Raw genomic sequence first — 24012 nt, forward strand, 5'->3', positions numbered from 1 at the left:
GACCAGTGGAGTATCTTAGATGGCTGCTCACAGGCTTTTAAGACCCCAGACACTACTCACCAAGGTAGAATGTAGAGCATTGTTTTTATAAGCTGTGTCATGCCAATTGAGCTAGATGTTCCCCTATGGGGCAGTTTTACTGTGCCATGTAGGGTCCCTATGAGTAGGAGTCAACTCAATGGCACTCAAAGTGGGAGCTTCCTACCTTTCAGAATTGCTGGGAAGATTAAATAATAATAATTCATGTATGGTTTTTAGCACAGTATCTGCAAATAGCAAGCTCTCAACAAATGCGTGTTATTGTTATCATTAAACTTTGTGTTCTTTAGTTTACTCATTCCTAAAACTGATGGAATGCTATGACTCTCACTGAGTTCTTGTGAGGCATAAATGAGGAAGCATATATAAAGTGCTTACTGCAGTGCTTGGCATATAGAAAGTGTTTAATAAATGTTAGTTATACCTTCTCACTTATTGACTGTCTCGTTATCCAACATTTCGCATTTACAACAATAGTAAAAAATCTACTATCCAACTATTTTGCGCGTTAACAACCTACATCTGGCAGTAACAAATGCCAAGGTGCAAGGCAAGAGTAACGCTGGCTGAGATAGTTAAGATTCTGTGTCAGCTTGGCTGGGCCATGATTCTCAGTGGTTTGGCAATTATGTAATGATGTAATTTAGCAGTTATGTAATGATGTAATTTGGCAGTTGTGTAATGATGTAGTCATCCTCCATTTAGTAATCTGTTGTGGTCATCCTCCATTTTCATATAACATCGATTTCACATAATGACCTGGTCTTTGAAACCTAAAAATGTTGATAAGTGAGGAGAGTATGTACTATGATTTTTTTATGTTTATCATTAGTAATACTAGGCTATATTGAATTATTAGGCATAATGATTTGTCCCATGTAATTTTTTTGGTTCACATTCATCTCAGTAAATTTTTTTTTGTGCTTTAGGGTGATCGGGTGATTCTTGGAGGAGATCATTATTTTAGATTTAATCATCCAGTAGAAGTCCAGAAAGGGAAAAGACCATCCTGTAGAGATACTCTTATAAGTGAGGGTCCAAAAGACTTTGAGTTTGCAAAAAATGAGTTGCTCATAGCCCAGAGATCACAGTAAGTATCATTGTTGCTATGAAATAGTATGTAGATGGGCAAGGTCAATAAGACAAGTTAATCACATTGTACTAGTTTCCAGTAGTCAACTCTTTGGGTGCTGGTTTATAGTAATCAAATCTCTTTTCTTGATACAATGGATGCCTTAAGTAATGGTCAGTCTGGTAGGTCCTTTGTCTCAATTTTTGCCTCTGTCCTTTCGTTACTTCTTTTAGTAATAGTTCCCAAAAAAACCCAAACCCATTGCTGTTGAGTTGATTCTGACTCATAGCGACCCTAGAGGACAGAGTAGAACTGTCCCATAGGGTTTCCAAGGTAGTAATCTTTACAGAAGCAGACTGCCACATCTTTCTGCTGCAGAGTGGCTGGTGGGTTCAAACCGCAAACCTTTCAGTTAGCAGCTGAGTGCTTAACCACTACGCCACCAGGTGATGAATGCCTACTAAATAGTAGAAGCAATCAAACATCGTTCCCTGTCAAATTAACCAGGACGTTTCTTATAGTGCTGCTGACTGTAAGAGTAACAGTACGAATCAATTCTTGATCATCAGTGTATGCCTCATTCATCATTTAGCAAACATTTATTGAGTGTCTATTATGTGTCTGTCATAGTACTAGGTGCTGGGGAATAATCGAAATGTCATTCCTGCTTCAGAGGAATTTGTAGTCTCACAGACTTGACAGACAGTTGTGACACAGTGCTACGCTAGAGTACCCTGACAGAGTCCTATAGTGTGTGGTGTGGAAGATCACGGGGAAACACTTGGTGCAGACCACGGATCGGTGAAGGCTTCCAGAGAAGAGAAGATGCCCCTTTGGAACAGAATCCCAAAAGACTATAAGAAGTTAGCCAGGAGAAGACTAGGGGAGTGTCTTAGTTATCTAATGCTGCTATGACAGAACTACCACAAGTGGGTGGCTTTAATGAACAGAAATGTATTTTCTCATAGTTTAAGAGGCTAGAAGTTCAAATTCAGGGCATTGGTTCTAGAGGAAGATTTTCTTTGTCTGTTGGCCCTGGAGACGTCCTTTTTTCTTTTCATCTTTTGTTCCCCAGTTCCTTAGTAATCTCCACATGGCATCTATCTTCTCCCATCTGTCTGTGCTTCTTCGCTTCTGTGCCTCATCTGCTCCTTTTATACCTCAAAAGTGATTGACTTAAGATACACCCTACACTGATAATAGCCTCATTAATGTAACAACGAAAACTGTATTCCCCAACGGGATTATATCCACAGGTGTCGTTGTCAGTTGCTGTCGAGTTGATTCCAACTCATGGCGACCCCCATGTGTGCAAACTAGAGTTGCTCCATAGGGTTTTCAAGGCTGTGACCTTTTGGAAACAGATTGCCAGGCCTGTCTTCCCAGGCGCCTCTGGGTAGGTTCAAACTGCCAACCTTTCACCTAGCAGTCCAACACTTAAGTATTTGCACCACCCAGCAACCTATCCCTGGTGTAGGGGTTAGGATTTACAATGTGTGTTTTTTGAGGACACAGTTCAATCTGTAACAGGGAGTATATCTTTGTTTTTCCTTCTTCTTTTTCCCAGTTTTAGCTTATGCAATATTGTAGGATTTCTGGCTTAGATAGTATCCTTGTAAAGTATAAATAAATAAAATGCTAAAGAGTTTGGACTTCATCTTAAAGGGCATGGGAATAATTAAGGAATTTAAAGGAGACAGGCATGATCTAAATCATAATTTTAGAAAGATCACCATGACCCAAGTCTGGAGAATGGATTAGATGTAGAGTAGGTTAGAGATTGCAAACTCAGTTAAGACACTATAGAAATAAGATAAGTGTTGTGTGATCGGACAGGAGAAATTTGAAGAATATTTAGAAGATAAAATCAACACACACACACAAAGATTACAGAGTTGGAAACCCTATGGGGCAGTTCTACTCTGTCCTGTAGTGTCGCTATGACTCAGAATCGACTCACTGGCAGTGTGTTTGGTTTTTGGTTTTATGTATAAATAGTTCGTAGCTAATAAAAATTTAAGAACAATGTTGAAAGAATGTCAGAAATTACATTTTGAGTTAGATGGAAAGCATTTTAATATTAAAAACTGTTATTGTATATAAAAAATTCTTGGCCATGTATTCTGTAAATATTTTGCCCTTTTATAGACTTGAAGCAGAAATAGAAGAGGCACGGTTGAAAGCAAAGGAAGAAATGATGCAAGGAATCCAAATTGCAAAAGAAATGGCTCAGCAAGAGCTTTCTTCCCAAAAAGCTGCATATGAAAGCAAAATAAAAGTGCTGGAAGCAGAACTGGTAAAAGGCAGAATTGGTTTATTCTTTCTGTGATAGTGTACCCCAAATGATGTATTGCTGGCTGGAAAATTATATCGCTGCAAGGGAGCTGGGGGTGTATTAGATTAGAGGGTCAAATCCACAATGAGTTTGGCCTTTAATTTTACTTTAAGAAGCAGGTTGTTAGTAGACAATGGCTACTGGAAGGAGGAGGTAGACAGAGAAGCTTCTGTCCTCTGGACACGAGAGCCATGGCTCTGCCCATGATTTACCAGCAATCTTGCACTCCCAGAAGCCCCTTTTAGTGGGGAGTACTCCAAAAAGGTTTCCTAGTGATATTTGTTTAATCAGTCAGAATAGTGTAGAGAAACTATAGGCAAATATCTCATTAGTAAGTCAATTTCTTGTGCATTGGTTAAAGAAAGGGACTTTTGGTACCATTTTGAAAAATGCTATGCATTTTTTGCCTGAATTGTTTCTTACTGTTGCTCTTTAAAGGAAGAAGAGTCTCAAAGGAAGAAAATGCAGGAAATAAATAACCAAAAGGCTAATCACAAAATTGAGGAATTAGAAAAGGCAAAACAGCATCTTGAACAGGAAATATATGTAAACAAAAAGCGATTAGAAATGGAGACTTTGGCTACAAAACAGGTAATTTCATTTTATAGCTAGTTTGCTCAATTCTGAGAAAAACTGGATTTTGCAAATTTTTATTTATTTATTTATTTTGCTACCTTATGGTATCTTGACAGGAGGTAGCCAAATCCAACTCTCTAGATACGAAGGTATCTTCTTGCCTAAAAGCTTAGATACTGGGTACAGCTCACACAGACATTTTGAAAGGACCAGAGCTCTTCGTTCCGGTTAGGTCCAGTCCCCAGTTTTCGCTTTTTATGCATCCACAACTCTCCTGTGGTCAGTCTTGCCAAATCGTTTAAATAAATGAAATAGTACTGGAGTACAATATGAAGAAATAAGAAAGACATAACTCTTACACTGGGTCACGCCTTGCTGGCAAAATGAAGCATCATCTGCCCACGGGAAGAGCAGCAAGCAGGCTGTTTCCTTAGAGAACTCACAGTACCTCAGCCTCATGCTCATGCACCTAGCTTTGTCAGCTGATTGAGGGTGGGGGCGTCTTTCAGGGACAGAGTCATATTATCCACATTCTCAAGACTGAAGTATAAAACCAAAATTGTCAATATGTTAATACCTTTGATCACTTTACTACCAACCTTTTTGGCCATTTTTTCTTTACTAGTGGTTCTCAGAGTGTGAGCCCTAGACCAGCAGCACCAGTGTCACCTAGGAACCTGTGAGAAATGCAAATTCTCAGGTCCTGACCCAGACCTACTGAATCAGAAACTCCGGGAGTGGGGCCTGGAATCTACTCCCCCACCCCCGTAGTTCTGTTGAATACTAAAGTTTGAGACCCACTCTTTTAATCTCTGCTTTGATCCCTTATGGAGCCTGGTGGCGCAGTGGTTAAGATCTCGGCTGCTAACCAGAAGGTCGACAGTTTGAATCCACCAGGTGCTCCTATGAGATCCTATGGGGCAGTTCTGCTCTGTCCTGTAGGGTCGCTATGAGTCAGAATCGACTCGACGGCAGTGGGTTTGCTTTGGTTTTGGTTTTGATCCCTTATGTCTTAATCTTAAGGTTTAACTCTCAGATAGCAATTTTATTTCTCTTTTTCCCAAATTTGGAGATGGATGGGTGGAAGAGAAATATTCCTGGTAACCCCAAATACCAATCCTATAATGTAGTGATAATACATTTACTAGCCAATTCTAGGATGCAAAGTGGTTAGTGAACCGCCTCAAAGATTTTCTGTAGAAAAACATAGAAATGTATTACTCAATTTTAAGTTAAATCTTAAAAAACAATTATTATCGGTCTATTATGAGGCTTATTTGCATCAAACTAGGCTTTTTTTGTGTCTTTTAAATTTGACTTCTTTATTTAGTCAATAAATATTCTTGAGTTTGGGCTTTCTGAGCATTTTTCCTTTTAAGGTTTTTGTAATTTCCTGTTAATAGGAAGAAAAAGATAAATCTATATTATCAAAAATTCCTCATATTGTAGGAAAAAAATTATTTTATGAAGAAATCTTTTAAATTATTAAAAAAATCTTTTATGCTTAATATAAAGAGAGGTTTAATTATAGTGTTTTACCATTATCAGTTGGATTATAATTTCTTTCTTTGTATATTCTCATGTATGGGTCTATATGAATGAACGTTAATTAGGCTTTGGAAGACCACAGCATCCGCCATGTGAGAATTCTGGAAGCTTTAGAAACTGAAAAGCAAAAAATTGCTAAAGAAGTAGAAATTCTACAGCAGAATCGGGGTAATAGGGATAAAACTTTTACAAGTAAGTATATCATTATTTTAGCTGACATTTTCTAAAGTTGCATATGTTATTTTATATACTATAATTACTAAGATGTTAGAGTTTAGTTGCTTTTGTATATTCAGAATGCTTTATTGTAGATGTTGCTGGATTTAAATAAAATTTTCTGGATTTACATGAATGTACATGATGTTTTTATGGTATTTAGTTTTTAGGATACTTAGTTCCATAAGCAAAATAGTTAATAAAATTCCAAGCATTATTTTTTTAACATGTAACATGTTTTAAAACTGTGATAATTTATTCTAATCCTTATTTTATATCTAGATTGTACTTAATCATTGAGTAGCTTGTGTTCTTTTTCACTTGTTTTTTTTTTTTATTTAATTTCTTCACATTTCTGTGTAGACCACAGCGTGTTTTTAATGTAAACCTTTTTTTCCCATTATGGAAAATTTCACACAATCTATAAAAGTAGAGATTTTAGTACAATAAACTGTTATGTATTTATCATCTAACTTAAACAGTTATCAGTACGTGTTCAATCTTGTTTCAACTTTATCAACCCCCCACCTTCCTGAACTATTTTGAAGCAAATTCCAGACTGTGTATCTTCACTGCATATCTCTGAATTAGTTAAGGATTCTCTTACTCTTTTAAATATAACCATATTATTATTATACCTGAAAATATTAATAATAATTTCTTATACTCATCAGATATTTAATCCATATTGACATCTCCTGAACTGTTTCATAAATATTTTTTTACATTTGTTTTGTTTGTATCTGGGTCCACACATGATCCACACATAACATTTCACCAATATATCTCCTAAGTCTCTTTTAATCTGTAAATTCTCCCTTTTCTCTCCCTTCTCCTCCCCTCCCTTTCCGTTCTGTCCCCTCTCTTCCACTTATAATTTATTTGTTGAAGAACCAGGTCACTTGTCCTGTAGAGTTTCCCAAATTCTGGATTTTTCTGACTGTATCTCCACAGTGTTGCTTAACAGGTTGCTCTGCCCCTGCATTCCCTATAAAGCAGTAGTTGGGTCCACAGGCCTGTCAGATTCAGGTTTAATTTTTTGGCAAGAATGCTTGGTAGTTGAGTTATGTACTTTCTATAACTTCTGTTTTTAAATAACTTTGAAAATATGAATACATTTATGTTTGTTGTAAGAGATAAATATATTGTATTGGTATATCTTTTTATTCCTCTCAGGGCTTAGAACAGTGCCTTGCCATAAATCCTTGATTTTTTATCCATATGAAGGTGCCGTTTATGCTTCCAAAAAAGTGTTTTTTAGTAGCATTCTGGTTATAAGTTTGACTGAACAGTACAGAAATTCTTTGTGATAAAATCTTAACTTCATATATTAGGAAAAATGAAATTGTGAACTAGTTTTCCTTTTTCTATTTTTATTTTTGGCAAAATAAATATGTATTTAATTTTCAAGCAAAATGAAAAAGGCGGTAGTTCTGTATAAGTAAGTCTGTAGTATACTTGATTATTTTAAAGAAATTAGGAAATAATGAAAAAAGAAATTAGAAAAAAAGAAAATTTTAAAAGAAATTAGAAGGAAAAGCATTGTCTTTGATGTTTTCTTTCTTACAAAATCCTTATCCTCTCAATATCATCTTTGGTTTTCGTCCATTTCACCACAGGTGAAAAGCCTCATTTTATATAAAGAAAGTTTTATTTCACCAATGAGGGTTGAAGACAAGTTACTCAGATATCACCCTTTTCCTTCTGCAACATAGAATTAAAACCATTCACTTAAAATTAATAATTTTTTTCAGCAGTTGTTTCTGTCTAGTGAAGTATGTTCATGCTCATGTATGTATTTTGAATCTTCTCTGTATCAGTTCAGCCAAATTGGAGGTCTATGAAGCTCTCCATGATGATTCAGGAAGCCAATGCCATCAGCAACAAATTAAGAAAATATTATGTTTTTGGCAGGTGCGTAATTAATGATCTTAATTGTAAAGTAATTCTGTGTTTTAAACTAGTTGACCTTCATATGAATTTTTTAAAAAAAAATTTAGTTTCAGTATAGTACCTGTCGGAGAAAGAACTGGTGTCAACTTCTAGTGAAACTTCAGGCTCCTCCTTCAGAGCTTACTCTGGAATGAAAGAGGCTTTCAACAATTAATATACTAGTGTGCCCTGTAAACAAAATGATTTTATATGTTTTAAAAATTTAGTAATTTTCTTGCTGAATTGAAAATTTGTTTATCTGTATTTTACTTTTTTAAAGGAATATATAATAAATTACTAGATTTTTTTAATTAAAAAAATTGTGTGTAATAAGGTATTTTTATGTAGTGTGTACTAAGCATGATTGTTGTTGTTGTTGTTAGTTGCCACTGGGTTGATTCTGACTCATGGCAACCCCACGGGTGCAGAGTACAACTGCTCCATAGGGTTTTCCAGGCAATGACCTTTCAGAAGCAGATCACCAGGGCTGCCTCCTAAGGTGCCTTGGGATGGGTTCAGACTTCTAACCTTTCAGCTCGTGGGCGAGCGTCTACCTGTTTGTGCCCACCAGGGACTCCTTAGCATGATTATGACTATTCTAAAAATGCTCAACTCTGGATTCAGTCAGTGGATTGAATTTTTATCGAAGTTATTCTAATCAAGAAAATTCTTACTATAAATGAATATGTATGTTTTAGGATGAGCTTTTTTTTTTCGTTTTCTTTCAGACATGATGTGTCAGATAAAGGAAGTTCTGAAACTTCTGTTCAGATTCAGGTTCGTAACCTGCAACTAGGGATCTCAACTTTCTGGAGTCTGGAAAAGTTTGAATCTAAGCTTGCTGCAATGAAAGAACTTTATGAGGTCTGGAATTTTAGTAAAATCTCCATGATCTTTTAAAATAAAAAATATGAAAGTGACATATTCTTTTTTTTTTTTTTAAGTTTTTTAACCAAGAATTTCTTTCTTTTTTTGTTTATTGTAGTTTAAATGAAGTTTACATTTCAAGTTAGTCTCCCATACAAAAATTTATACATACATTGTTATGTGACCCTAATTGCTCTCCCTATACTGTGACAGCACACTCCTCCTTTCCACCCCTGATTCCCACCAGCTACTAACCCTCTCTGCCTTCCCATCTCACCTACGGACAGAAGCTGCCCGTTTAGTTTCTTGTATCTACTTGAGCTAAGAGGCACACTCCTCACGAGTATCACTTTATGTCCCACAGTCCAGTCCAATCCCTGTCTGAAGAGTTGGCCTCAGAAATTGTTTTAGTTCTGGGCTGATAGAGAATCCAGGGGCCATGCTTTCCGGGGTTCCTCCAGTCTCAATCAGACCATTAAGTCTGGTCTTCTTACTAGAATTTGAGTTCTGCACCCCACCTTTCTTCTGCTCCATCAGGGACTCTGTTGTGTTCCCTGTCAGTGCGGTCATTGGTGGTAGCCGGGCACCATCTAGTTCTTCTGATCTCAGGCTGATGAAGTCTCTGGTTTATGTGGCCCTTTCTGTCTCTTGGGCTACTAGTTTCCTTGTGTCTTTGGTGTTCTTTGTTCTCCTTTACTCCAGGTGGGTTGGGACAAATTGATGTATCTTAGATGGCCGCTTGCTAGCTTTTAAGACCCCAGATGCCACTTACCAAAGTGGCATGCAGAACATTTTCTTAATAAACTTTGTTATGCCAATTGACCTAGACGTCTCCTGAAAGCATGGTCCCCAGACCCCTACCCCTGCAACTCTGTCCCTCCAACTGTTTGATTGTATTCAGGAAACTTCTTGGCTTTGGTTTAGTCCAGTTGTGCTGACTTCCCCTGTAGCGAGTGCTGTGAAAGTGATATAATCTTATTAAAAAAATTTGGAAAATAAAAGAAAGGGCAATCCATCACGTTACCTAAACCAATCAATATTAACAATTATGTATGTTTGCTTTAATTTTGCATGTAAATAGGGTTTTATTGATTTGTTTTAACATAGTTATAACTGTAATCAAGAAATTTAGAGCTGAATCTATTTGATTATACATTTTTTTAAAAGATACATTTAAGCTTAAGGTAAGAAATCCCATAAAGTAGTTTGCATCGTTTGAAATTAACTTCCTATGCCTAATAATGTGTATTTATACTTTTGTACATATTTTGCATATTTACATTTCCCTCTTGCCATTCTTTTTTTATTTGCTGTTTTTAATGGTCACAACTAAAAATATCTATGTGCATATTAGTTTTTAATATTTTATTTCCTTGTGTAATATTTTCTAAAATGGTACCAAAATATATGAGCTTGTTATTACATTTTGATGCTCACTGACAAATTGCCTGCCAGAAATATTGCCCATTTACCAATGTTAAATGAGCTTGCTTTAATATGCATTTTAATTACTAGTAAATCTGAGGATTTAACTCTTTCTTTGTCGAGAAAATATGTGTTCATGTCCTTTGAATTTTTTGGCAAGTGAAATCTAGGTAGTAATCTGTTTTTTAAAGTTCTTAATAAGCCTTTATTTTATATTATTCATATCCATTTCCCCCCCCGATTATATTGGCTTTTTTTTGTGGTTTCATTTTGTCATACAGGAATTTCACATTTGATGTATTTGACTCTGACTACTTAATCCAGAGATCTTTTTACTGACACACCGTCCAATCCTCTGCATTTTCCTTTAACTTTTGTCTAATTTTTGAGTCAGGTGGGATTTATTGTGGTGTTTTGTGAAAGGTATGAATATAAGTTAATTTTTCTCCATATTAATATGAAGCTATTGCTAAAACATTTATTAAATAGTAAATCATTTCTCATTTCTTCCCTTGCTACTTTTTTGTCAAATAGCTCACCTTTAAATAATGTGACTAAATATGTAATTATATTCTACACTACTTAAATAATAACAGTAATGAAAATATTCGTAAAAACTTACAGGATGCTACCAAATTATAGGAGCCTTCGTGGTGTAGTGGTTAAGCATTTGGCTGCTAACTGAAGAGTCGACGGTTCCAACCCACCAACTGCTTCTGAGAGAAAGATGTGGCAGTCTGCTTCCGTAAAGATTTACAGCCTTGGAAACCCTATGGAGCAGTTCTACCCTGTCCTGTAGGGTCACTATGAGTCGGAATCCACTTGGCACACAACCACCACCACCACCAAATTAAAACCTTAATGCTTACATTGTTTTAATAAGAAAAAAAGAAAATGAATTAAATATTTAACTCAAAAAGCAAATGAAGGCATTATTAAATATGGTAAAAGCAATAATTAATGAATTAGAAATTAACAAATTCAAGCTCTGGTTTTCTGAAAAGATGTGATTTTAGGAATGAGAAATGGTATTTAAATAAAGACATAGAAAACAAATTTTAAATTATACTATACATAAGATTTTATGTTAATAAATTTGACAGTTTTCCAGAAAGAAAAGACTTTGTAGAAAAGGAAAACTGAAAAGTGGCTTAAGGATAGATGAATAATAATGAGATAAATTGAAAAGTTTGTCAACAAGCTAGCTTAAAAATAAAAAAAGTGCTGGTCTCAATCGGGTTTATAGATAAATCTTCCAAACCTCCAAGGACCAGATAAACCGTATTCCATTTAAACTATTCCAGACCATAGCAAAAGACTGAAAGTGTTCCAGTTTATGTTATGATGCTAGAATAACTGACTAAAAACAAATATAAATCCCCACAAAAGCAGAAAAGATGACTTAGAAGATAATTGCAAACTGATCTCACTATGAACACAACTGCAGAAGTCCCGAATGGAATATTAGTAAATCAAACCCAACCATATATTGAAAGAGTAATTATACCATGACCAAGTAGTGTTTATTCTAGAAATGCAAGGTATAATCATAACAGAAAATCCAAAAAGACTGAAAGGAAGCATACCAGAGCACTGACAGTATTTATTTATCTCTAAATCACACGTTTGTGGGTGGTTTTAATTTTCTTCTTTGTGTTTATATGTATTAATAATCTCTAAATTTTCTGCAATGAATGTGTGTTGCATATGTAGTCAGAACAACAAGACACAGTACTGTACTCATTTGATTATTCTTGCCTTGACATACAAGTGGGTGCATTACCAGTGTTACTACCTTACTTCCTACTTTCAACTGTTCACTGCAATAGTGTCTACTTATTTTTCCATATAATTATAATATCTCCAAATCAAGCTCTATATAGTATTTTTCTAGAACTTTAATTGGCATTGCTTTAAATATTTAAATTAGAGATAATTATGATCAATATAGTCAATCAGGAAATGATTGTATCTTAACATTTTATTTCAGGTTATTTCTCTCCTGAGGATTTTATCATTTTGTTTTCAGTATGTTTCCTAAATCCCAAGTTTATTATTTCTGAATTACTTAATGAATTTTGTTGCTTATATTAGCAAATCTCTTTTTCTTTTCTTTTTTTTCCTTTTGTTGTTGTTGAGAATTTACACAGTGGAACATACACCAATTCAACAGTTTCTGCACGTACAATTCAGTGACATCGATAACACTCTTCGAGTTGTACAACCATTCTCACCCTCCTTTTCTGAGTTGTTCTTCCTCCATTAACATAAATTCACTGTCCCCTAAGGTTTCTGTCTAATCTTTCGAGTTGCTGTTGTTAATCTGATGCCACGTAAATAGTTCTTAAAAAAACATAATGTTCAAGGAAGACATTTTTTACTAGTTAAGATGAACTATTACTGGTTTTAAGAAGACTTCAGGGGATATTTTTGGTTTGAGATTTAAAGATTATCTCAGGGCAGTAGTTTCAGGGGTTCATCCAACCTTCATGGCACCAGGATGTCTGGAGTCTATGAGATTTGAAATTCTGTTCTGCATTTTCTGCCTTTTAATCAGGATTCTTCTATGGAATCTTTGATCAAAATGTTTGTAATGGTAGCTGGATGCCACCCAGTTCTTCTGGTCTCATGGCAAAGGAGACAGTTGTTAATGGAGGTAATTAGCCTCACATTCCATATCCTCCTCCTATTCCTGACTCTCTTTCTTCGTTTGTTCCAGGTGAATAGAGACCAATTGTTGGGCCTTGGATCCCTTTTAATATTATAAGTCCTAGTGTCATATGATTAATTTTTTATTTTTTCAGGGATGCAATTGATTTTTATTTTATCAAGTAATCTCTAATTTTATGTTTTAAACGTAACCAAGTATTAAACTTTTTTTTTCTTAGTTGCTAAACATTTTTTAACCCATAATCATTCTGTTTTTCTTAGAGTAATGGTAGTAGCAGGGGTGAAGATGTCTTTTGTGATCCTGATGATGAATGGGAACCTGACATTACAAATGCACCAGTTTCTTCATTTTCTAGAAGGAGGTAAAGATGTTTTTGCTATTGATTTTTATATTGTGGGTATTCATATGTATCATTTCCTTATTTTAAAAGAACTATCTATTGTCATGATGAATATGTCTGTGAAGGGAACCCAGAAATGTCAGAGGAATAGTATGTTACTGATCAAATTACAGCGTTTAGGGCATTAAATTGTTTGTCAGTCAGAGGAGGAACAAAAATGTTCAGTATATCATCATATAAGTCTTAAAAGCAACTTAGAATAGCATAAGTCTAATTTCCTATAAAAATGAACAGTATTTATTATTTTTAAACTACCCCTTCTAAAGAACTTGGCATATTCTATGGTATTTTATCCTAAGTTATAGAATTTTAAATACAGTCAGAGTTAGATGAGTACCACAAAAGAATAAATCATGATGATAGAGAACTTCTAACTATGACAAATGTTGCTTATTAACTAAAAACATAAAAGACTTCCACAGTGAATAGATGCTTTTCAAGGAAAAACTAGTTTGGCTTAGACCTTAGACACTTAGATTATAGAGAGGCAAAAATGATATGATGGAAAGACCTTGGTCTTTGGAACCAATTTAGCCCCTTAGTTTGGTTTTTAAACAAATACTTCTTTGATGACTACTCTCTGCCATATCTTGATGATACAAAGCTGAGTGAAAAATACTCCCCATCCTCAAGGCCCAGGAATTGAGAAAACTAGAGTCAAGAGCAGTTGATACAGACCTGAACTAAGACTGGGCAGAAGAACTGGGGGTCGGTGTCACCCGGTGCGGTAACTCATGGTGTCACACACTTCCCCCCCTGCCCCCCGCTGGACCTCCTCCCATAACAGACCATACGGAATCCTTAGTAATGTTTTCTGTACTAATGTTACTCATAAATCAAAATTCACAAACACTAATTACCACAATATTATAGCTAAAACACTAGAGAATTTGACAAAATCAGTGACTATAAAAACACTAGCAGCAATGAAAACAACAGCGTATGCTTGTAGGGCATTTAGATGAAACCGCATGAACTGAAACATCGTTGTAAATGGGTCATAGTGACAGCTCTGATCGGAGCACATTAAAAGATTCAAAAAATAAATTAGCATAGTTTTAGCTTTGTAGGTATATTGATACATGTAAGCTGGGCTTACAAAAAATGTTTTTGTTGTTATAACTAACCACAGGGATTTTTTTTTTTTAATTTTTATTTTATTTATTTATTTATTTGTTTTTTCTCTCTCTTTTTTTTTTTTTGTACTTCAGGTGAAGGCTTACAGAACAAATAGTTTCTCATGAAACAGTAGTACACATATTGTTTTATGACATTGGTTAACAACCCCACAACATATCAACCCTCTAATTTCTCAACCTTTTCTTTTGGTGAAAATACACATAGCCAAAGATACACCATTTCAAAATTTTCTACATGCACAGTTCAGTGACATTGACTATGCTCTTCCAGTTGTGCTGTTATTCTCACTTAAGATGAAGGCTTACAGAACAAAATAGTTTCTCATTTAACAGTTACTACAAATGTTGCCCTATGACAATGGTTAACAATCTCACAACACATCAACAATATCCTTACTCAACCTTGGGTTCCCTAACACCAGCTTCCTTATCCCCTTCTGCCTTCTGGCCCTTGTCACTGGACTACTGTACCTCATTAGTCTCATTTGGTTTTACGGGGCCATCCACTCCCAGGCTGAACAGTGAACCTTGGAGATAACTTCACCACTGAGCTGAAAGGGTGTCTGGGGGCCATACTCTCGGGGTTTCTCCAGTCTCATTTAGGCCAGTAAATCTGGTCTTTTTTTTGTGAGTTAGAATTATGTTCTACATCCTTCTCCAGCTCTGTCCAGAACCACCACAGGCATATTTTTATAAAAAACAATAAATTTCTGCTGAAACATGGCACAGAAATTTTATAGACAGTCATTTTGGTGTCACCCCCTCTGACAGTATCACCCAATGCGGTCCACACCCTCCGCATCCTCCTGGTGATGCTACTGGAGGAGAATCAGGTTTTTTACATATTTAAAAGGCAGAATCAACAGGACATGGTGACTGGTTGTGGGATTCAGGGAGAGGAAGGGCTCAAGGATGACTCCTGGTTTTAACTTGGTTGACTGACTAGAGGAAAGGGATGTTCCTTGAGATGGAGGTTAAGATGAGTTTCTTTTTGAACATGATGAATATGAGGTGCCCAGGTGACATCCAGGTACATATTCCGGTCTAGAACTTTGAAGGGTGACTTGGGAATTTTCAGGGTATAAGTGTCAATGGCATTAGTACATCAACAGAAGCATCATCAGTATCAAAAACATCTATCAAGTGTTTGCTAAGCATTATCTCATTTAGTCCTTACCACATACCTATAAAGTAAGTGCTGTCATTACCGCATTTTATAGATGAAGAAACGGAGGACTTAAAGAGGTTAAGTAACTTGTCCAAAGTCATAGAGGAAGATCTAGTGCTCAAATCCAGGCTTGAGTGACTCCAAATCTGTTTTTATTAACTACCCTCCTGTATTGCCTCTCTTTTGCCTTTGAAAGAAGAGCATCTTTCTGTTCAAATTAATTTCTTTTTTTTTAAAGCTTCATCACCTTCAGCTGCAGCTTCAGAATCCATTTGGATTTCCATACCTTTTTATGTCTGTCTTTGTTTTTGACCATGCTTATTTTTAACCCATTTATAAAATCTCCTCAAAGAGATAGAAGTACTTCATAGCAACCTTTTCCTCTGTTACTGCTGCTTTATTTGCTACATGCTAACTGCTACACTACAGTAAGAAATAGCAAAGCATAACATGCATTATCCACAAAGAAATATAAAGCACATCCGTTAAACAGATCCTGAGCTCCTTGAGTGCAGGGAACTTATCTGTATCCCTTGCTGTAGTACAGTGAAAAAACTACAGCCTCCCATATCAGAGTCCTGAGTTCTTATCTATGCTCAGTGTGGTCATGGCAAGTGAGATTTGTATCTCTAGTCTTCAGTTTTCTCATCTGTAAAATGGAGACTGTAATATGTACCTACACGGCAGGTTTTATCATGAAGATTAACTAGGTAGGTGTTCAATAAATGGCAGCTCTTATTATTTGCTGCTTAATATGTATTAAATAAAGTTTAAATCTTGGAATACAGAGAGGATATGATTTCTGGTCTAATACCAATAAACCCACGGTGATATCTTTAGGTGATTTGTCTTGAGAACTTCAAATAAAGTTAGTCTCTGGCACTAAAATGAGCTAAACATGATCTTGGGTGGAACTGGATGGATAAGGTTTGGGCTACTTAAGCCAATGTAAGGTAACATAAGCCTCCTCAAAATGAAAACCAGACCTATAAATTCATCAAATTTCTTTAGATTTTAGAATTATTGGTTTCTTATCCTTTTTATTGCAAACAGATAGAAACTTTGTGTACTTAGAATAGTGGATAACAATATGAACATTAGTAATTAATGAGCATTAAAATTCTAGCCTATTGAATGTTGTTGATTGACATCTTATATCCCCCTGACTTTTAGGGAATCAACAGAGGTTTAAAATGTTACTGAAAAAAATCAAAACGTCTTTTAATATTTTCTAAGATTTTTAAGTGGCATGTTTTCATTTGGCAGAGATGTTTTGAGAACCTCTGTAATTTAAAAGTATCATATTTGAAAAAAAAAAGTGAATTGCTCTTGGGGGCTAAGACCTTGTGTATGAAGTTTTAGCCTTGTGAGAATGTTTATGACAGAATTGCAGACTGTGAGAATGTCAGCATGTAATGGAAACGCTGACAGACTCTTCATTATAGAACTGCTCCTAGGCAGTCATATGCCACAGTTGTTCTGCAATAAAGTAGACTGATTTGGCTGCCTATGAATTTTGCTATGTAATGTTGACAGTTAAAAGTAAATTTTTGCCTGAGGTTAAGTAAAAACTCTTTGAAAGGAATGTGACAGCATTTTCTTTGTTTGGGTTTAAACACTAACTATGATAATGCTGAAAGGATAACGGTTTTCATAGTTCAGAGTTACTGTAATAATGTACCATTCCTTTCACCCCTAAGTAGAAAAACTGTAACCTTTGAGAACTGATATTTCCTTTCCTAATTATCAGAGCCCTGGTGGCGCAGTGGTTAAGAGCTACGGCTGCTAACCAGAAGGTCGGTAGTTCGCGTCCACCATCTGCTCCTTGGAAACCCTATGGGGCAGTTCTACTCTGTCCTATAGGGTTGCTATGAGTAGGAATCAACTCAACAGCAATGGGTTTGGTTTTTGGTTTTTCCCTATTATCAGTCATATTTCTGTGCTTTTCTTATAGGAGTTCATGGGAAACATTTATGTTGGAAACATTTAGGCTGCTACTGATAGGATGCTTTTGTTTAACAATCTTTTCAACAAACAGTATTTTTCTTTGAGTGGCAACCAGCAGTAGAGAGGTCTGTTAGGAAAAAGACTTCAAAGGGTCCACTAGATTTTCATCTAGGTCATTGCTTGAGTAGTTTCATTGACATAATGGGGGCTGGAGTTGGAGTTTAGAAAATTGATAGAAGAATGACATTATGGAAGTAGGCTGCTTTTTTAAGTAACAGAAGGAGTAGGCTGCTTTTTTTGAGAAGCAGTTAGGAAGAAAGTAGTAGCTAGACAGCCAGTCATGCCCACAGGAGGGATTTGAGTGTTTTGATAGACTGAGGAAACGAGGCAGCAAAAAGAGATTGAAGATGGAATCATTTCCTCTTTTGTGCTCCTGCTACACTTCACAGGTATTACGCTTTTTACACTATGTAGCAAGTATTTACTTAGATGTTTATTTCCCTAGATCACTCCCCTGTTTAAAATGTTTCCCAGGATAATTTGCTCAGGAGAAAATGCAAGCTTCCTAAGTGGCATACAAAGTCAACCTTAAGCTGGCCCCTGCTCCCCTCCCAGCCCCTCCCTTGCCACTCTCTCTCATAGGCTAGACTGCAGGCTTCCTGAGCCTCCTTTGGTTCTTTGCATGTGCAGTACTTTCTTAATCACAGTCTTCCCTCACCCAGGTCCTTGTGTCTGCAGCACTATTGCCTGCCTCCCAAGCCTGCCTCTCCATTTGGCCAACTCCTACTTATCCTTCAGGGTCTCTGTTCCTGACTTTCTGGGCTGGGTTAAGTTCTTCAGGGTGTCCCATAGCACTCTATGTTCTCATAATACTCACCACTTTACTGTAATTATTGGCCTCGTGTCTCTCATTTCCTCTGGACTGTAAGCCCAGATTGCCCAGAGACCATGTTTGCAGCGTTCACCAAGGTCTCCAGAGCCTGTAAATAGTAGTGCTCAATAAATATTTATTCTATTTAATTAATTAACGATGTGTTTAGAACAGTACCTGTAAATAGTAAAATTCTTACTCAGTGAACCAAATGAATTTAGCCCTTGATGAAAATGTTTGCATGGCAAACATACATGCACGCCCATTTTCTTTAGAGAATCTTAGAACAAATATTCTTAATAGTATTATCCCATGTGGTATATAACTACCAATTTTATGGTTTATCTCTTTCTAGGAGCAGGAGTTTGATGAAGAATAGAAGAATTTCTGATTGTTTACATGACATACAAGTCCACCCAATTCAGAATTTGCATTCTTCACATTCGTCAGGTATTTTTTTCATCAAATCTGTTTGCACAGTAAGAAAAGCATCAAGGTTCTACACCTGCCCTTACTACTACCTTGTTTTGTCACCTGTATACATCATTTCATCTCCTAGAAGTTTCACTTTCCTCTATAAAAGGAGGGGGATAGACAGGATGGCCCCTTCCTCTTCTAACATTCTGTGCTGTATGATTTATCTCAAAGCCTGTTAGTAGAATGGCTAAGTCAAATGTGGAGGGCTTGTATATTGTTCAGAAATATATAACAATATTATTTTCTTATAACTGAAGAAAAGCAAAGTGCTGAAGATTGTTATATACTACTGTTGTGTGGGGAGGAGAAAAACGATGCATGCGTATATGTCTGGGAATGAATAAGGTGTCTTGAGAATTACACCATAACCTGAATGTGATGGTTGCCCATGGGGGTGTCGGAGAGGGACACGAGATAGAAAGGAAGGTTTCCTTTTCACTCCATACCCCTTGTTTTTTTTAAAATTTTATATAGTATGCATATGTCATCTATTCAAAAATAACTTTAATTGGAAAAAAATGTTTAAAAAGAAAAAGTCATGAGAATGATTCCTCTGAATAGTTATTTTGTACCAATATTGATTATAATGTTAATTTGCCTTCAGAATGGGGGATACACTGTAAATTTATATGTGTAACTATTTGTAATAATTAAAATTACTGTGTAGTAACAGTGGGCTACTATGCAGCAATAAAAAAGAATGAACTACTGATTCGTACAATAACCTGTATGAATCCCAAAAACATTCTGTTGAATGGAAAAAGCCAGACACAAAAGAGTACGTATCGTATGATTCCATTTATATGAAGTTCAAGAATAGGTGACAGAATCCAGGATCATTCAGAATAGAACAGTGGTCACCTCTGCTAGGGGTAGTGACTGGGAAGGGTCAAGAGGGAACTTGGATGGGATGGTGGAAAGGTTGGGGTTACGCTGGAGTATACATATATTAGTAAAGAGCATGCTGTACACTTAAGATTGATTTGCACACTTTCGTTGTTGTTGTTAGGTGCTGTTGAGTCGATTCCGACTCATAGCGACCCTGTGTACAGCACAAGGAAACACTGTCCAATCCTGCTTCATCCTCACAACCATTGCTATGTGTGAGCCCATTGTTGCAGCCACTGTGTCAATCCATCTTGTTAAGGGTCTTCCGCTGACCCTCTGCTCTACTGCATATAAATTATATATGCACACTTTACTGCATGTAAATTATACATCAGCAAACAAAGTTTTTAAATTATTATGTAACATAATAATCTACATGAGAAATGTACTAATGGAGTATGAGTAGCAATAAAAGAAATTATATTTCAACTTGACTTTAAATTAAAGAGATTAGGGTTTCTTTTTGTTTAATCATAAAATTATCTTTTAGGAAAATAATTATTATCTGTACTACTTATTTAATCTAAGGTAGATCAAAATATGCTGTAGGTTTTTTTTTTTTTTTGTTAGCCAGCAGAATAATAGGTGATATATTGTGGTAACAACATATTTATTCAGCATTATTTGAGAGTAAGATGTTTTACAGAAGTAACTTTTCCAAATAATTGAAGCTGTTTCTTCAAGGGCTGTTTTTAGAAATTAAGGTAATATATTAAGGGGAGGACAGAGGTAGGAGAAGTCTTTGCTTGTTTGCAGTCTTTGAAAAGGAAAATGGAAACACACATGTAGTATGAGCCTGTCTGGGCACTGTGAGGTGGTAGAAAGAGGATGAGGCCTTTTGGGGTGAGGGGCTGCATCTAGCACTTTCCAGCTTTGGGAAATTGAGCAAGTGTCCTAACTTCTCATTTTAAGGGTCATATTTTTAAACTAGATTTTTGCAAGTCTTTTTAAAATGTTAATGTTGAATTTTGCAATGCATTGGTACAATTCATTATCTTAAACAGACTATATAGTTAACAATTCTTGATGACTATAACATAGTCATCATCCTAATAATGATATTGATTCATTATTACCCCATAGCAATATTGCTTTGAGGTTTGTGGCTTTTTTGTTTTTCTCTTCCCAAATTAAGTTATCTTTGTTCCAGCCTCTTAATATTCCCACCCTTTGCCTTTATTCTACCTTCATTTAGTTTGCTGCTTCTAATTGGCTATGGAATGGACCAGAAACCTAATCTTGTATGTTAAATGAGAATGGTTGTACCTATGTGTCACCACTCCAGGGTAAGGTTATTTCCAGAGGCTCTGAATGAGTTCTTTCAAGCTTTTCCATTTATTTGGTTTGGACAGTGCTTAGGAAGTTAAGTTTTCTGAAAGTCCATCTCCCAGAGATGTGATATGGTAACTGTAGGTATTCAGTTAGGTTTTCCCTATTTTGATTGTAGTATACCTAAAAAAGGAACTATTATAGAGGTACTGGGTCATTCCATTTAATATAGCTTATTGCCTGCTTTTCCAGTTTTATTTTGACTGCCATTGTTTTCACCAATTCAGTTTATTAGATGTTAGGGAAGATTGGTTTCTACCAATAAGTAAATAAAGGAGATTAAAGCAATAGTTATGTGGGATTTTTGGATTCTCTGTTATCTGTATTGCAAGTGAGGAACTACTAAACCTATGGATTGTTGCTGTTGAGAGCTTCATTGATCCCTGCATGGGACTGTGTTTTCACTTTGGCATATAGAAATAAGGATGTATTGAAATCAGAATGACCTACTTTGATTTATTGACCAATGGTTCTATAATATGCTTGCCTTAATGCATTGTTTGAAGGAGAGTATTGTGCCTGAAAACTAGGCCTAAGATGACTGTTTTCTGTTGATATAGGCTTAATGGAGAAATCAAGTACCATTTACTCAAATTCAGCAGAATCATTTCTTCCTGGAATTTGCAAAGAATTGATTGGTTCATCATTAGATTTTCTTGGACAGAGTTATGATGAAGAAAAAACGATAGCAGACAGTCTAATTAATAACTTTCTTAAAATTTATAATGGCATATTTGCCATTTCCAAAGCTCATGAAGAACAAGACGAAGAAAGTCATGATAACTGTAAGTAGCCTCCCTGCTTTTATTAACTCACATGATTATTTTCTGCATATTGTATTTTGATTTGAATGACTATTTGTGACATCAGGCATGAATTTTTTGTACTGTATTAAAATGTTTTAATGGTGTTCATATATGAGTTCTTTTATTTGGAGATTATTTCTTCCAATAATTTTCCTTTTTCTTTCAAAGTATTCTCTTCCGATCGAGCAACCCAGTCACTTACTATCCAGATAGCATGTGCTTTTGGGCAGCTTGTGGTGCTAATCCAACACTGGCTGAATGATTTTCTCCCTTGTACAAGCACAGCAAGACTTGAAGATGAATTGAGACAAGAAGTTAAGAAACTGGGAGGCTATTTGCAGTTATTTTTGCAGGTAAATTGATTTGCTTGTAATCATTTGAAGAATTCATTTATTCAGTAAGTATTTATTGACTTCCTACTGTCCACCTCTTCCCCACATCATCTGTATTAGATATATAGGATTTTCAGAAGTCCTTCCTGCTTTAAAGTCCTGAGATTGTGGGTATCTACAATTAATTTATTGAACCAAGACTTACATGGCTTTCTGTGTACCAAACACTAGAAGTTCTAAGTGATTTATAAGTATTAACTCCTTGCATCCTCATATACAACCAAGAAGTGGGTACTGTTACTATTACCACTTTACAGATGGGAAAATGGAGGCAAAGCCTGTCCAAGGTTATAAAACTAGTAAGTAGTAGAGTTGGGATTTGAAACCAAGCAGTCTTGGGCCCAGAATCCATGCTCTTTACCAATGTACCATGCTGGCCCTCAATTAAGCTATTGGGAAGAGGCAAAGCTTTACTCTGGTCATGGATGGGGTTTCACCTCATGCTGACATCAAGGCAAAGAAAGTAATTTTATTTTCCTCATATGTATCAGATGGAATTAGGTTTGGCTGTAGGTAAGAAGTAAGGTAAAAGCTTATTTTCCTCTCATGTAAAATCTGAACGTAGGCATGGTGGCTGTACGTACGAAGTCCTCGGGATCCAGCCTTCTTCCAGTGCTGCCCTCTGGCATAACTAACGCCTTCATGTCCACCGCAGTGGTAGAGCTCCCTCTGAATTCAGTCCAGCAGGATTAAGGGAAGATTCTGGAAATCACCATATAACACTTCTATTTATATATCATTGGCCAGAACTGCATCACGTGGCCATGTATAACTGCAAATATTTTGGGGAAATGTAGTTTTTATTCTAGGCATCTATGTACCAAACTAAATCATCAAGGGTTCTATTCCTATGGCAGAAGCGGGGGGGGATTGATAAAATACCTGATAGTCTCCGCTATTCTCTCTAAGAATTATTTGAGAACATTCTATTTTGTAGTAGAGTTTTGTTGTACCAAATACTTCCTGAAATAAGTGGGCTCTTTACTAACTGGAATTTGGAAATCTTTATTTGGTTGACTGATCTAACTACTCAAATTAAATCAGATGTTGATTTTCAATGCTCTTCTCCCCTGGGACATCTTTCTGGGTCTCTCCAAGACTTAGTTTGGTACCTGTCTTACTTGCTTCTATAAACACCTCGTACTTGACTCATTATGCCTTTTAATATACCATATTATATACACTTGTATTCCTGGATGGTAAGCTTTGGGAAGGTGGGGCTGTGTGTGTGTCTTTTTTCACAAGGACTCATCATATGATAGATAATTAGTTGGGTACTTATATTATTGAATAAATTATAAATTCACATTGGATGAAGGACCGCTTTATTTTATTTTTTTGGCTTTAACAAAGAGAAGTTTATTCTCTCATGGTTCAGTAGGCAACAAGTCCAAATTCAGGGTGTCAGCTACAGGGAAAGGCTTTGTCTTCTCTGTCGGCTGTGGAAGAAGGTCCTTGTCATCAGTCTTCCATTGTGCTGGGAGCATCTCAGCACAGGAACGTCAGATCCAAAGGACGTGCTCTGCTCCCAGCACTGCTTTCTTGATGGTGTGAGGTTCCCATGTGTCTCTGCTCGCTTCTCTCTTTTATATCTCAAAAGAGATTTGATTAAGATGCTATCTAATCTTTTTGTTTTTTTTACATGATTCTTTTTTTTTTATTGTAGTTTAAATGAAGCTTATATTTCAAGTTAGTCTCCCATACAAAAATTTATACATACATTGTTATGTGACCCTAACTGCTTTCCCCATACAGTGACAGCACACTCATCCTTTCGACCCCTGATTCCCCATGTCCATTCAACCAGCTCCTAACCCTCTCTGCCTTCCCATCTCACCTCCGGACAGAAGCTGCCTGTTTAGTCTCTTGTATCTACTTGAGCTAAGAGGCACACTCCTCACGAGTATCACTTTA

The 24012-nt window shown here is 36.1% G+C and overlaps 1 protein-coding gene across 1 annotated transcript in view; it reads left to right on the forward strand.

The window, feature by feature from the left end:
• KIF14 (kinesin family member 14) overlaps positions 1-24012 on the forward strand; it is an 83022-nt gene that overhangs the window by 27246 nt on the left and 31764 nt on the right. Inside the window, exons 16-25 of the mRNA XM_004375316.3 lie at positions 969-1129; positions 3260-3407; positions 3885-4037; positions 5636-5762; positions 7607-7700; positions 8447-8582; positions 12942-13042; positions 18562-18656; positions 21461-21685; positions 21875-22059. Of these exons, the coding sequence (XP_004375373.1) occupies positions 969-1129; positions 3260-3407; positions 3885-4037; positions 5636-5762; positions 7607-7700; positions 8447-8582; positions 12942-13042; positions 18562-18656; positions 21461-21685; positions 21875-22059 (1425 nt within the window). The remainder of the gene's footprint in view (positions 1-968; positions 1130-3259; positions 3408-3884; positions 4038-5635; positions 5763-7606; positions 7701-8446; positions 8583-12941; positions 13043-18561; positions 18657-21460; positions 21686-21874; positions 22060-24012) is intronic.

The sequence above is a fragment of the Trichechus manatus genome, unplaced genomic scaffold, assembly GCF_000243295.1.
Source record: "Trichechus manatus latirostris isolate Lorelei unplaced genomic scaffold, TriManLat1.0 scaffold00035, whole genome shotgun sequence".
NCBI lineage: Eukaryota > Metazoa > Chordata > Mammalia > Sirenia > Trichechidae > Trichechus > Trichechus manatus.